We start from the raw sequence: 12,185 nt of genomic DNA, 5'->3' as shown, positions 1-12,185 counted from the left end.
AGACAGAGTCTCGCTCTGTCGCCCAGGCTGGAGTGCAGTGGCCGGATCTCAGCTCACTGCAAGCTCCTCCTCCCGGGTTCACGCCATTCTCCTGCCTCAGCCTCCCGAGTAGCTGGGACTACAGGCGCCCACCACCTCGCCCAGCTAATTTTTTGTATTTTTTTAGTAGAGACAGGGTTTCACCGTGTCTGCCCGTCTCGGCCTCCCAAAGTACTGGGATTACAGGCTTGAGCCACCGCGCCTGGCCCTTGATTTTTCTTATATGGCTTAAAAGCCAGTTCTAAATTACTTTCAGGCTGGGCATGGTGGCTTATGCCTGTAATCCCAGCACCTTGGGAGGCTTAGGTATGAGGATCACTGGAGGCCAGGAGTTCAGGATTAGCCTGGGCGACATAGTGAGACCCCTGGCTCTACAAAAACAGTTAATAAAAAAATCGTCTGGGTGTGGTGGTATGTGCCTGTAGTCCCTGGTACTCAAGAGACTGAGGTGGGAGGATTGCTTGAGCCCAGAAATTTGAGGCTGCAGCGAGCTGTGATCACACCACTGCACTTCAGCCTGGGCAACAAAGCAAGACCCTGTCTCAATATATAAATAAATAATTTCAAAAAAAATTTTGAATAATTTTGTCATCACTGGAATAAGATGATAGCATTCCAAAGTGGTTATTTTGAAGGGTAACCTTCACTTGGGAGTATACATTTTCATAAACCTGTTATCCCTGTATTAAAAAAAAAAAAAGCAGAAAAAACTCCTTCAGGCCATCATAGAAGTGGAGTTAGACCTGTTCCAAACCCACTGTATGAAAATTCAATACAAAATTGGAGAGTAGTCCTTCATTGTAGTCCACAATATCATAGGCTCTGTGCTAGGTGCTGAAGATACAAGATAAGTACATTACAACCTCTTATCCTCAAGGAATTTCTAGTATAGTGATGATTACATCACTGAAATAATTCACCAAAGTGAACATTAGATCACTTTGCAACTTCAGAAATCTTGTTTGGCATAAAGTGAGATAGAGATCATGTATAACAAATAAGGGACTGTGAAGTGCGGTAAGGCTAGTCAAGAAGCCTTTCTTAGAAGAAATTAGCTTGAATGAGTTTTTGTTTTTTTTTTTTTGAGAAGGAGGCTTGCTCTGTCACCCAGGCTGGAGTGCAGTGGCATGATCTCGGCTCACCGCAACCTCTGCCTCGTGGATTCAAGCGATTCTCCTGCCTCAGCCTCCTGAGTAGCTAGGATTATAGGCACTTGCCACCACGCCCAACTAATTTTGTATTTTTTTTTTTTTTTTTTGAGACGGAGTCTTGCTCTGCCGCCCAGGCTGGATTGCAGTGGCCGGCTCTCAGCTCACTGCAAGCTCCGCCTCCCGGGTTCACGCCATTCTCCTGTCTCAGCCTCCCGAATAGCTGGGACTACAGGCGCCCGCCTCGTCGCCCGGCTAGTTTTTTGTATTTTTTTAGTAGAGGCGGGGTTTCACCGTATTAGCCAGGATGGTCTCAATCTCCTGACCTCATGATCCGCCCGTCTCGGCCTCCCAAAGTGCTGGGATTACAGGCTTGAGCCACCGCGCCCGGCCTTGTATTTTTTTAGTAGAGACGGATTTCTCCATGTTGGCCAGGCTGGTCTGAAACTCCTGACCTCAGGTGATCCACCCGCCTCGGCCTCTCAAAGTGTTGGGATTATAGGTGTAAGCCACCGTGCCCAGCCTAAACTCAGTTTTTCATGTTTTCATGCCAGCACCCTTCTATTGACTCAGTCTAATAGATGGAGGCAAACTAGTAAAAAGGTAAGTAGAATACAACTTACACAGGAGTCTTGATAATATTGCCTCATCTTTTTTCATATTTTCCCCCGTGTTTTTGCTATGCACATAAGCCAAACTGAAATAAATAGATATAATATAGGACATTGTTTTTTTTTTTTTTTTTTGAGATGGAATCTCACTCTGTCGCCCAAGCTGGAGTGCAGTGACACAACCTCAGCTCACTGCAAGCTCCGCCTCCTGGGTTCATGCCATTCTCCTGCCTCAGCCTCCCGAGTAGCTGGGACTACAGGCTCCCGCCAACATACCGGGCTAATTTTTTGTATTTTTAGTAGAGACAGGGTTTCACTGTGTTAGCCAGGATGATCTCGATCTCCTAACCTCATGATCTTCCCACCTCAGCCTCCCAAAGTGTTGGGATTACAGGCGTGAGCCACCACGCCAAGCCCAAGACATTCTTTTAGTACACCTTCACTGCTGATGTTTTTGCTGTAATTTTTCTAGACTAGTGAGATTTCAGGAAACGGACTGACTTTTAATATCAAAGAAATAATTTTCCTTATATATGTATTTTTGGTCACTTTCTCCAGCATTGCTGTCTTTTTCTCTCCAGCCTTTGGCCCTTCTCATCAGGATGAAAATGCTTCTGTTTGGTGTCTGGGCCCTGCTGGCCTTGATCCTTTGCCCAGGTGAGGCTATTTGGGAAAGCATTTTAAACCAGTATGTGCCAGGACACAGGTAGCTGGTCAGTGAGGAAGCGGGTGGGGAGTCCTGAGTGGGGTGACACTTCAGTGTTCGTTCATCTGGACCCGGGGGAAATATTCCTATCTCTTGGATCACTAGGATACAGAATCCTTAGGGTCTCTGGCTTATAACTGGGATAACCCAAGTTAATAGACTATCAGAGAGCACTCTCCCTAGGAAACATGCCTTCTCTGCTTGGTTCCCTACTGCCCCAGGACTGCCCTGTATTTCTCCTCTTGAGAATGTTTTTACTTCTTTATTGCCACCATTTGTGTCATGATGAACTACAATAGGCTCTTGGTAGGGCAGGACCCATAGCTCAGGTACAAAAAGTGAGTTCTCCTGATGACAGGAAAGGAACAGGGGCCTTAGCAGGTAACACTGCTACAAGAGCTGTGTATTCCCAGAGGGGACTGGTATTGGGAGGTGAAGTAGATGGTAGACATGGACTAACTAAAAGGGACCTGTAGAGAAGCCTTCAGGACTTCCTGAAGTCTCTGTGCCCTTTACTTACATCAGGCATCTAAAATCCATCTGAGGCCAGGCTCGGTGTCTTGGCCGGGCACGGTGGCTCAGGCCTGTAATCCCAGCACTTTGGGAGGCTGAGGCTGGCGGATCACCCGAGGTCAGGAGACCAGCCTGGCCAACATGGTGAAACCCCGTCTCTACTAAAAATACAAAATTAGCTGGGCGCGGTGGCTCGTGCCTGTAATCCCAGCTACTTGGGAGGCTGAGGCAGGAGAATCGCTTGAACATGGGAGGCGGAGGTTGCAGTGAGCTGAGATCGCGCCATTGCACTCCAGCCTGGGCAAAAAGAGTGAAACTCTGTCTCAAAAATAAAATAAAATAAAATAAAAAATGTATCTGACATCTCCCACTGCATCAGAGAAGATTTCTAGAACAGACAAAATTTGTAGGCATCCAAAACATCCATTCTCTCAGCACCAAATCAAAACGGAATGGTCTCACTCTGAGAAGAGGCATAAAGAAAAGGCATGGGAAATGAGTGACCCGGGAGTTGCCTGCAGACCAATGGGTCTGAGAATTTGGTGTGCATAAGGGTCCCCGGGAGGCTTGTTTTATACCCTAGCGTATTTTCAGGTCCCACCTTCACAGGTTTGAAACCGTGCACTCTGAGATGGAGTTGGAATCTGCAGTTTATAAGCATTCAGGGTGATTCTGGCAAAGGGAATCCTTAGCCATAATTTGAGGGAGACACTGCTTTGAGGGATAAGTAATGAAGTTCGAATCCTGTGAGGGTCCGCAGCGGCCTATCCTGGGACGCTTTCGAGAATTCTGAAAGTTTAGGAAGATGTTGGTTTCCTGGGCATAATTTTTTTAACAACTCTGTAATTTCCATGGTGATACTAATAGAGAATTCAAGTTCTCAAGAAAGTAGATAGGTGGAGGGAATAGTGGAGGAATCAGAGCTAACTTGTTAATTACAGGTTTTTTTGTTTGTTTGTTTGTTTTTGTTTTTGAGGTGGAGTTTCGCTCTTGTTGCCCAGGCTGGAGTGCAATGGCACAATCTCAGCTCATTGCAACCTCTGCCTCCCGGGTTCAAGCAATTCTCCTGCCTCAGCCTCCCGAGTAGCTGGGATTACAGGCACATATCACCACGCCCGGCTAATTTTGTGTTATTAATAGAGATGGGGTTTCTCCATGTTAGTCAGGCTGGTCTCGAACTTCTGACCTCAGGTCATCCGCCCACCTTGGCCTCCCAAACTGCTGGGATTACAGGTGTGAGCCACCGCGCCTGGCCAATTACAGGTCTTTTGTCCTGTCTGGTCCTCTGAACCTTTTTGTTCAGGGCAGATTTCCTGTTCTCTAACCTAGAACTAGATAGAATAGGTTCTGTATTTTGTTTGGGTCTCGTGGTCCTCACCAGAGTCATTGGCATATGTGGTTCATATTTCAGGGGTCGCGGAAGAGTCATTTGAGGTTTCTGTTTGGCCAAATCAGGCCCTGGTGGAGTTTGGACAGTCCCTAGTGGTCAACTGCAGCACTACTTGCGCAGACCCAGGACCCAGTGGAATTGAGACCTTCTTAAAGAAAACTCAGGTGGGCAAAGGGCCTCAGTGGAAAGAGTTTCTTCTGGAGAATGTCACAGAGAATTCCATCCTGCAGTGCTTCTTCTCTTGTGCAGGGATTCAAAAGGACACAAGCCTTGGCATCACTGTGTATCGTGAGTGGGGCTGAGGGCTGGGGGCAGGGGGACGGAAAGGAGGGATGGGGAAACACGAACATGTTTTATTTAGGGAAGGACGGGACAAATGTTTCTAATTAGGGGAGATAATTAAGGCCCTTAATAAAGATTTCTGTCATACTGTAGGGATTCTAGATCCAATCACCTTTATTATTCTTATTATTTTTGAGACGGAATCTTGCTCTATCGCTCAGACTGGAGTGCAGTGGTGTGATCCCAGCTTACTGCAGCCTCCACCTCATGGATTCAAGCAATTCTCCTGCCTCAGCCTCCCCAGTAGCTGGGACTACAAGCACCCGCCACCATGCCTGGCTAATTTTTGTATTTTTTTAGTAGAGACGGGTTTCACCATGTTAGCCAGGCTGGTCTTGAACTCCTGACCTCTAGTGATCTATCTGCCTCAGCCTCCCAACGTCCTGGGATTACAGGCGTGAGCCACCTCAAGTTCAGCAAGTAGAAGTGAGCCTGGCCCACTTCTACTTCCCTTTGATGTAGGCTTTCTTCTGAGTTTTAAATTAGGAGCAGACCATAGAGAGCATCCAGACATCTGTGCTTGAAAATATCTTCAATACAGGAAACATATGCTAATAATGTTTATGGTTAAATTACCAAAAAGTATAAGATTAGGCTGGGCACAGTAGCTCGTGCTTTAATCCCAGCACTTTGGGAGGCCAAGGCAGGAGGATCACTTGAGGCCAGGTGTTTGAGACCAGCTTGGGAAACATAGTGAGACCTCTGTCTCTACAAAAAAAGTTTTCAAAGTTAACCAGGCATAGTGGTGTGCACCTGTAGTCCCAGCTACTTCGGAGGCTAAGGTGGAAGGATCCTTGGAGCCTAGAAGTTCAAGCCTGCAATGATCTATGATCACACCACGGCACTCCAGCCTGGGCAACAGAGTGGGATCCCATCTCTTAAAAAAAAGTATAAAATTAATGCTGAATTGTTTGCTACAAGCTATTGGAATAAACAGAGATTGGAGAGAGAAGGGTCTTTGTGAACTGGGGCAGCCTGAGAAGGCTCCATGGTGGAGGAGGCTCCTGACTGCCCTCCCCCGGGATGGTTAGGGTTTGAATTGAAGGGGACAGGTAAGGAAGACCTTTCAGGTGGGCAAATAACATGGGCAAAGATATGGCCATGAAAGCAAGTATGGTCTCTGTGGGGTCAGAACTTGGTTAACTATAGTTTGGTTTGTTTGTTTTGAGATGGAGTCTTGCTCTGTTGCCCCGGCTGGAGTGCAGTAGCGCAATCTTGGCTCACTGCAACCTCTGCCTCCCGGGTTCAAGCAATTCTCTGCCTCAGCCTCCTGAGTAGCTGGGATTACAGGCACCTGCCACCACGCCTGGCTAATTTTTGTACTTTTAGTAGAGACGGTTTCACCATCTTGGCCAGGCTGGTCTGGAACTCCTGACCTCAAGTGATCCGCTCGTCTTGGCCTCCCAAAGTGCTGGGATTACAGGTGTGAGCCACCACACCTGGCCTGCTAGAGTATAGATTTTGTGTGATGCTAAGGAGCCCCCGGAAGCTGCTCTTGCCTCTGAAGCCCCTCTGGTAAGAGATCAGTGCTTTCCAGAATGGCAGCAACAGTCAAAACAAGTGACCCTCCCTCAGCAGTCACTCTTCTTGGCTATGGCCTTAGCCACTTTTGATGGGAAGAACAAGAGCCAGAAGACTAACTCGCCCCATCTAGGGCAGGGATGGCAGAAAGCTGACATTCTGATATTGCTGATCAGTTGGTTTAAGGTGGCAGTCACCTTCTGTGATTTGTAGCACTTCATCTTCCTGTCCTATGCCGTTTCTTTCTGGAGAGGAGGATGGCATGCTCATCAAGCCCTGCTTTTTTGTCTTAAAGAGCCACCAGAGCAAGTGATCCTGGAGCTGCAGCCTGCCTGGGTGGCCATGGATGAAGCCTTCACAGTGAAGTGTCATGTGCCCAGTGTAGCACCCTTGGAGAGCCTCACCCTTGCCCTTCTCCAGGGTAACCAAGAACTGCATAGAAAGAACTTTATGAGCTTGGCTGTGGCCTCCCAAAGAGCTGAGGTCATCCTCAGTGTCAGAGCCCAAAGGGAGAATGACAGGTGCAATTTTTCCTGCCTTGCAGAATTGGATTTGAGTTTGCAAGGTGGGAGGCTCTTTCAAGGCAGCTCACCCATCAAAATACTCCGGATCTTTGGTGAGTTAGAACTCAAGTGCAGGAGGAATCCTGGGGCTCGTCTTGCCTTGGCCTTTGGGACTAAGTTCTCATGGGGTTTAGGGTGAGCGTGTGAGAGTAACTGAGCTCCACCTTTGCTTGGGCTTTAAGCTCACCCTGGGGAAGAGAGACATTTTAACCCCACTCCCTTCCTACCTTGAAGGGTCCTGCATGATGTATGATTTCTCATGACTTTTCTCCTTTCTCTTCTTGTCCTCATTTTTTTGGCAGAATTCTCTCAGACTCCCCATATCTGGGTCTCTTCCCTTTTGGAGGTTGGGATGGCGGAGACTGTGAGCTGCGAGGTGGCTAGGGTGTTTCCAGCCAAAGAAGTTATATTCCACATGTTCCTGGAAGACCAAGAGCTGAGCTCCTTCTTTCCTGGGAGGGAGACACAGCATGGGCCAATGCTACCTTTCAGGCCATGGAGGCTGGTGATCAGGAACTGTCTTGCCTTGCATCTCTGGGTCCAATGGAACAGAAAACAAGAAAGCTAGTGCATAGCTACAGTAAGTGACCTGGCTCTTCCTTTTTCATACGGGTTCTCTGCAACTGAAAACACAGTAATGGGTTGGTGATTTGGCTATAGATATTCCTGCTGCCCTTTGCTGGGTACTCTCTGAAGTGAGTATGAGTATTCATCTTTCTCTGGTAAATGCAGGCAGATTGGGGACATGTATTGCTACAGTAGTTCTTTCCAGCCTTCGTCCCCAGTTTCCTTAGGCTATCCTGCTTACAGAGTGATTTTGGATGCCCTAAACTACTTCTTAGGAACATTTATTTGAGGTGAGGAGGAAAGCTGTAAGATGAAAAGACATCTTGCAGTCCTTGCAGTGAAGCATAACTAAATGTGTGCATGCATAAGGGAAGCTCTTGGATCCCCAAACCACCTCATTCTTTCCTTCAGCTTTTACAGAAGAAGCAATGGTATCCAAAGTCTTTCCCCTGTTGTCTGCCTTCCCAAGGGCTTTTGCCAGCAGCAAGAGTGCAGAAGTGTCTGCTAGTTTTGAGAAATGTGTCTGGTTCTCCTTTTCCTTTCCTTACAGGCTTCCCTCCGCCAATCCTGGAGCTAAAAGAATCATACCCATTGGCAGGGACCGACATTAATGTGACCTGCTCAGGGCATGTATTAACATCACCCAGCCCTACTCTTCGGCTTCAGGGAGCCCCAGACCTCCCTGCCCCTGGGGAGCCTGCCTGGCTTCTACTTACTACCAGGGAGGAAGATGATGGCCGAAATTTCTCCTGCGAGGCCTCTTTGGAGGTGCAGGGTCAGTGGTTGATGAAAACCACTGTGATCCAGCTCCATGTCCTATGTGAGTAGGGGCCTGATCTTTCTTGTCAAAATAAGGATTATTATTTTCCCATTTCTAGAGAGCTTCTTGGCCAGCAGTGCTTCATTATTAGAGTTGCCACATTTTCTCATTAAAAAAAAAAAAAATCAAAGGAGAGAATAAAAGGAAAGAGCTCCAAGCTTACCTTACTCCTGGGAGAGTGAGTGGGGAACCAGATGAGGGGAAATTGGGAACATAAAGGAAAGGGGTTAAAGTGATCAGGCAACATTAGTTGAGGGCAATGGCCGAGGAGAACAAAGGAAGTGATAGTGGGAGTTTATGCTGAAAAGGGAAATATCCAAAAATTAATCTACAAATTTCTATTTTGAAGAGTAGAGAAAATAGGCCGGGTGCAGTGGCTCATGCCTGTAATCCCAGCACTTTGGGAGGCTGAGGTGGGTGGATGGCTAGAGGTCAGGAGTTCCAGACCAGCCTGACCAACATGGTGAAACCCCATCTCTATGAAAAATACAAATATTAGCCGGGTGTGGTCGTGGGCACCTGTAATTCCAGCTACTCAGGAGGCTGAGGCAGGAGAATCGCTTGAACCCCGGGAGGCGGAGGTTGTAGTAAGCCGAGATCACGCCACTGCACTGTAGCCTGGGTGACAAAGCGAGACTTCGTCTCAAAAAAAAAAAAGAGAGAAAAGTAGAAAAATCCTCATCTCTTGAGTTCACCACTACCTAGCTCCTTACCCACTGAGAAGCAAAGATGGGAAGCAGGGGCCCCAGGGCCACCACGGACACAGCAGGGTTATCATTTAGTCTGAATCTATAAAAACACCCTAGGTTTTGGCTGGGCATGGTGGCTCACGCCTGTAATCCCAACACTTTGGAAGGCCAAGGCTGGTGGATCACGAGGTCAAGAGTTAGAGACCATCCTGGCCAACATGGTGAAACCCCGTCTCTACTAAAAATACAAAAATTAGCTGGGCGTGGGGGCACTGCTTGTAGTCCCAGCTACTCGGGAGACTGAGGCAGGAGAATCGCTTGAACCCAGGAGGTGGAGGTTACAGTGAGCCGAGATCACACCACTGCACACACTCCAGCTTGGCGAGAGAGCCAGACTCCGTCTCAAAACAAACAAACAAACCAAAACACCCTAAGTTTCATCTGGGACTCCCTGCCCATGGGGAAGATGGGAAAGAAGAGTTGCCTCAAAGTAGGGAGCTGATAGTGCTCCCTTGGTAAGGAAAGCTGTTGGGTGGAGGGGACCGCATTTGGGTGAGGAGAGGGAGCAGGGTGTGAAGGTAGGGAGGGAGTGTGGTGCACTCAACTCAGGTCTTTGGGAAACTCTGTTTTTGCAGACAAGCCACGGCTAGAGGAATCCAGTTGCCCTGGCAAACAGACCTGGCTGGAAGGGATGGAACACACGCTTGCCTGCATCCCAAAGGGAAACCCAGCTCCAGCCTTGGTGTGTACCTGGAATGGGGTGGTCTTTGACCTTGAAGTGCCACAGAAGGCAACCCAGAACCACACTGGAACCTACTGCTGCACAGCCAGTAACCAGCTGGGCTCTGCCAGCAAAGACATTGCTGTCATTGTTCAAGGTAACCTTTGCTGCCCTGCTGCCAGGCCCAGGAGATGGGAAACCCCTTAGGGGTTTGGGATTCTTATCCAAGGATGAAAATAAGAAAGATTCTACTAGGTTGGGAAGAATGAGACTCAGAAGTGGGCTTGGAGGGCTGCAGTGGGTGATCCTCATACTATCAGACTTTCCTAACTCTGCCTTCTGTGCTTGGACAGGACTGGATGAAGGAATCAGCTCTGCCCTCTTTGTCGTTATTACCATTGCCCTTGGAGTGGGTGTCATCACCATAGCACTGTATCTGAGCTATCGGCCCTGCAAAGTGGACAGGAGGAAATTGCTCTATAGGCAGAAAGAGGAGGACAAAAAGGAGGAAAGCCAGTTTGCTGTTGAGGAAGAGAAAAGTGCAACTCGTATAATTGACAGCTATTTGATTGAATGAGACTTTTGCTACTGTGGTTTCCCAGGGAGGGAAGAGGGGATAGAGGAGAAAGGAAGTAACAGAATGGTAGGCTGCATTACCCTTTGTGTTCTTCTGTCTGTAAAACAGTGTTTCAGGCCCCCATGTCCCATGTCCTGTGTGTCCAGTATGTCCACAAACTCACCTTTCTCTCTCTCTCTTTCTCTTTTTTTTTTTTTGAGATGGAGTCTTGTTTTGTCACCTAGGCCGGAGTGCACTGATGCGATCTTGGCTCACTGCAACTTCAGCCTCCCGGGTTCAGGTGATTCTCCTGCCTCAGCCTCCCCAGGAGCTGGGATTACAGGTGCACACCACCACACCTGTCTAATTTTTGTATTTTTAGTAGAGATGGGATTTCACCATGTTGGCCAGGCTGGTCTCAAACTCCTGACCTCAAGTGCTCTGCCCACCTCAGCCTCCCAAAGTGCTGGGATTGCAGGTGTGAGCCACCGCGCCCAGCCACCTTTCTCTTTTGAGCTCACTCGAGTCATCAGGAATCTCAGTCTCAATGTTTGATTTGTAAGAAAGCCTCTTGTGCCTTGCCAGTTGCATCATCATTCCACTCTTAGATCCAAAAAAAAAAGATTCTGCCCTTTCCTCATGCTTCCCACTGCCCTTTTCTCTTAAACATCATACTAAATTCAGGCACATCTTAGAAATGCAACTCATATTTCATGGTTTTCTGGTTACTAACTGGGAACTCAATTTGTAGTACAAGGACAGGACTTCGAAGGGAGTAAGTATCAAATACGGGGCTAGGAGTCAGAGCTCTGTTCCCATCTCCTTTTCCCTTGCTCCCCTGACCTGGGCTTCTGGAGTGCCAGCTCCCAGAGCTGAGCTTGTTGACATCATTAAGGATCAGTGACAAGCTTCAACTCAGTAACCATCTGTTGTGGGTCTTGGGGGAGTATACAGATGGTAAGAAATTCCACTTCAGGCCAGGCAAACATCCTATCTAGCCCAGTGTTCTGTCTGTGAAATAGAAGGTAGAGTTCTTCCACGGAATTGGCCTCATAGGTTAAGCACTCCAAACATCTCTTAATTCCTTTACACAGAGAGATAAACTGTGAGTTCGCATTTGCCAGTTTTCTTTTGTTTACCCGTATGGGCGTCTAGGTTAGAGTTCCAATGTTTACTCTCCCTTTTCATCAATAAGTGGATGTTTTCCTCTGTCTGCAAACAATTTCCTTGAAACTTCAAGAGGAATCCTCTTGTGAAAATGTTCATATGATTTTATGATTCAGCTTCTCTCCCTGTCCTTGGGAAACAGTATATTCACCCTCAGAGAAGGCATGAGGAATCATAAAACCAGATCTTTTCTCCCAAATCAGTCAAGAAATATTCACTGAAATGTTGCTATGGTAAAAATAAAAGTGATTTTATGATATCCAAATGCATTTTCCTTCCCTTCTGTGTCATTGCTAAAAGCTCTTATTATGTCAAATAGTTGCATTTTATAACTTTTTTTTTTTTTTTTTAGATGGTTGCCCATGCTGGAGTGCAGTGGAGTGATTTCGGTACACTTCAACCTCCATCTCCCGGGTCAGGCAATTCTCTGCCTCAGCCTCCCAAGTAGCTGGGATTACAGGTGCCCACCACCATGCCCAGCTAATTTTTTGTGTTTTTAGTAGAGACAGGTTTCACCATCTTGGCCAGGCTGGTCTTGAAATCCTGACCTTGTGATCTACCCACCTTGGCCTCCTAAAGTGCTGGGATTACAGCTTCCGGCTGCATTTTATAACTTTAAGTGCAATTTCTAAGGAAAAAAACACCGTGTTGATAGCATAGACAACCAACCCAGGGCAGGGGATGCATTAGCACAGGGCAGCAGCCTATTTGACCTGCTTTCAAAGCTAAAATTCAGGCCCGGGGCGGTGGCTCAAGCCTGTAATCCCAGGACTTTGGGAGGCTGAGGTGGGCGAATCACTTGAGCCCCGGAGTTTGCAAATAGCTGGGGCAA

General features: G+C 47.6%; 1 protein-coding gene across 1 annotated transcript in view; it reads left to right on the top strand.

The window, feature by feature from the left end:
• Positions 1-10,438, top strand: part of LOC108536271 (intercellular adhesion molecule 5) — a 15,761-nt gene extending 5,323 nt beyond the window's left edge. Inside the window, 8 exon segments of the mRNA XM_017882888.1 lie at positions 2,380-2,455; positions 4,429-4,695; positions 6,566-6,886; positions 7,136-7,282; positions 7,285-7,413; positions 7,951-8,220; positions 9,545-9,787; positions 9,984-10,438. Coding sequence (XP_017738377.1) covers positions 2,380-2,455; positions 4,429-4,695; positions 6,566-6,886; positions 7,136-7,282; positions 7,285-7,413; positions 7,951-8,220; positions 9,545-9,787; positions 9,984-10,207 — 1,677 coding nt within the window. The 3' untranslated portion in view covers positions 10,208-10,438.
• Positions 10,439-12,185: the final 1,747 nt, after the last annotated feature.

Source organism: Rhinopithecus bieti, unplaced genomic scaffold (assembly GCF_001698545.2).
Source record: "Rhinopithecus bieti isolate Rb0 unplaced genomic scaffold, ASM169854v2 scaffold_12928, whole genome shotgun sequence".
Taxonomy (NCBI): Eukaryota; Metazoa; Chordata; class Mammalia; order Primates; family Cercopithecidae; genus Rhinopithecus; species Rhinopithecus bieti.
This window is presented reverse-complemented; position numbering and strand designations above follow the sequence as displayed.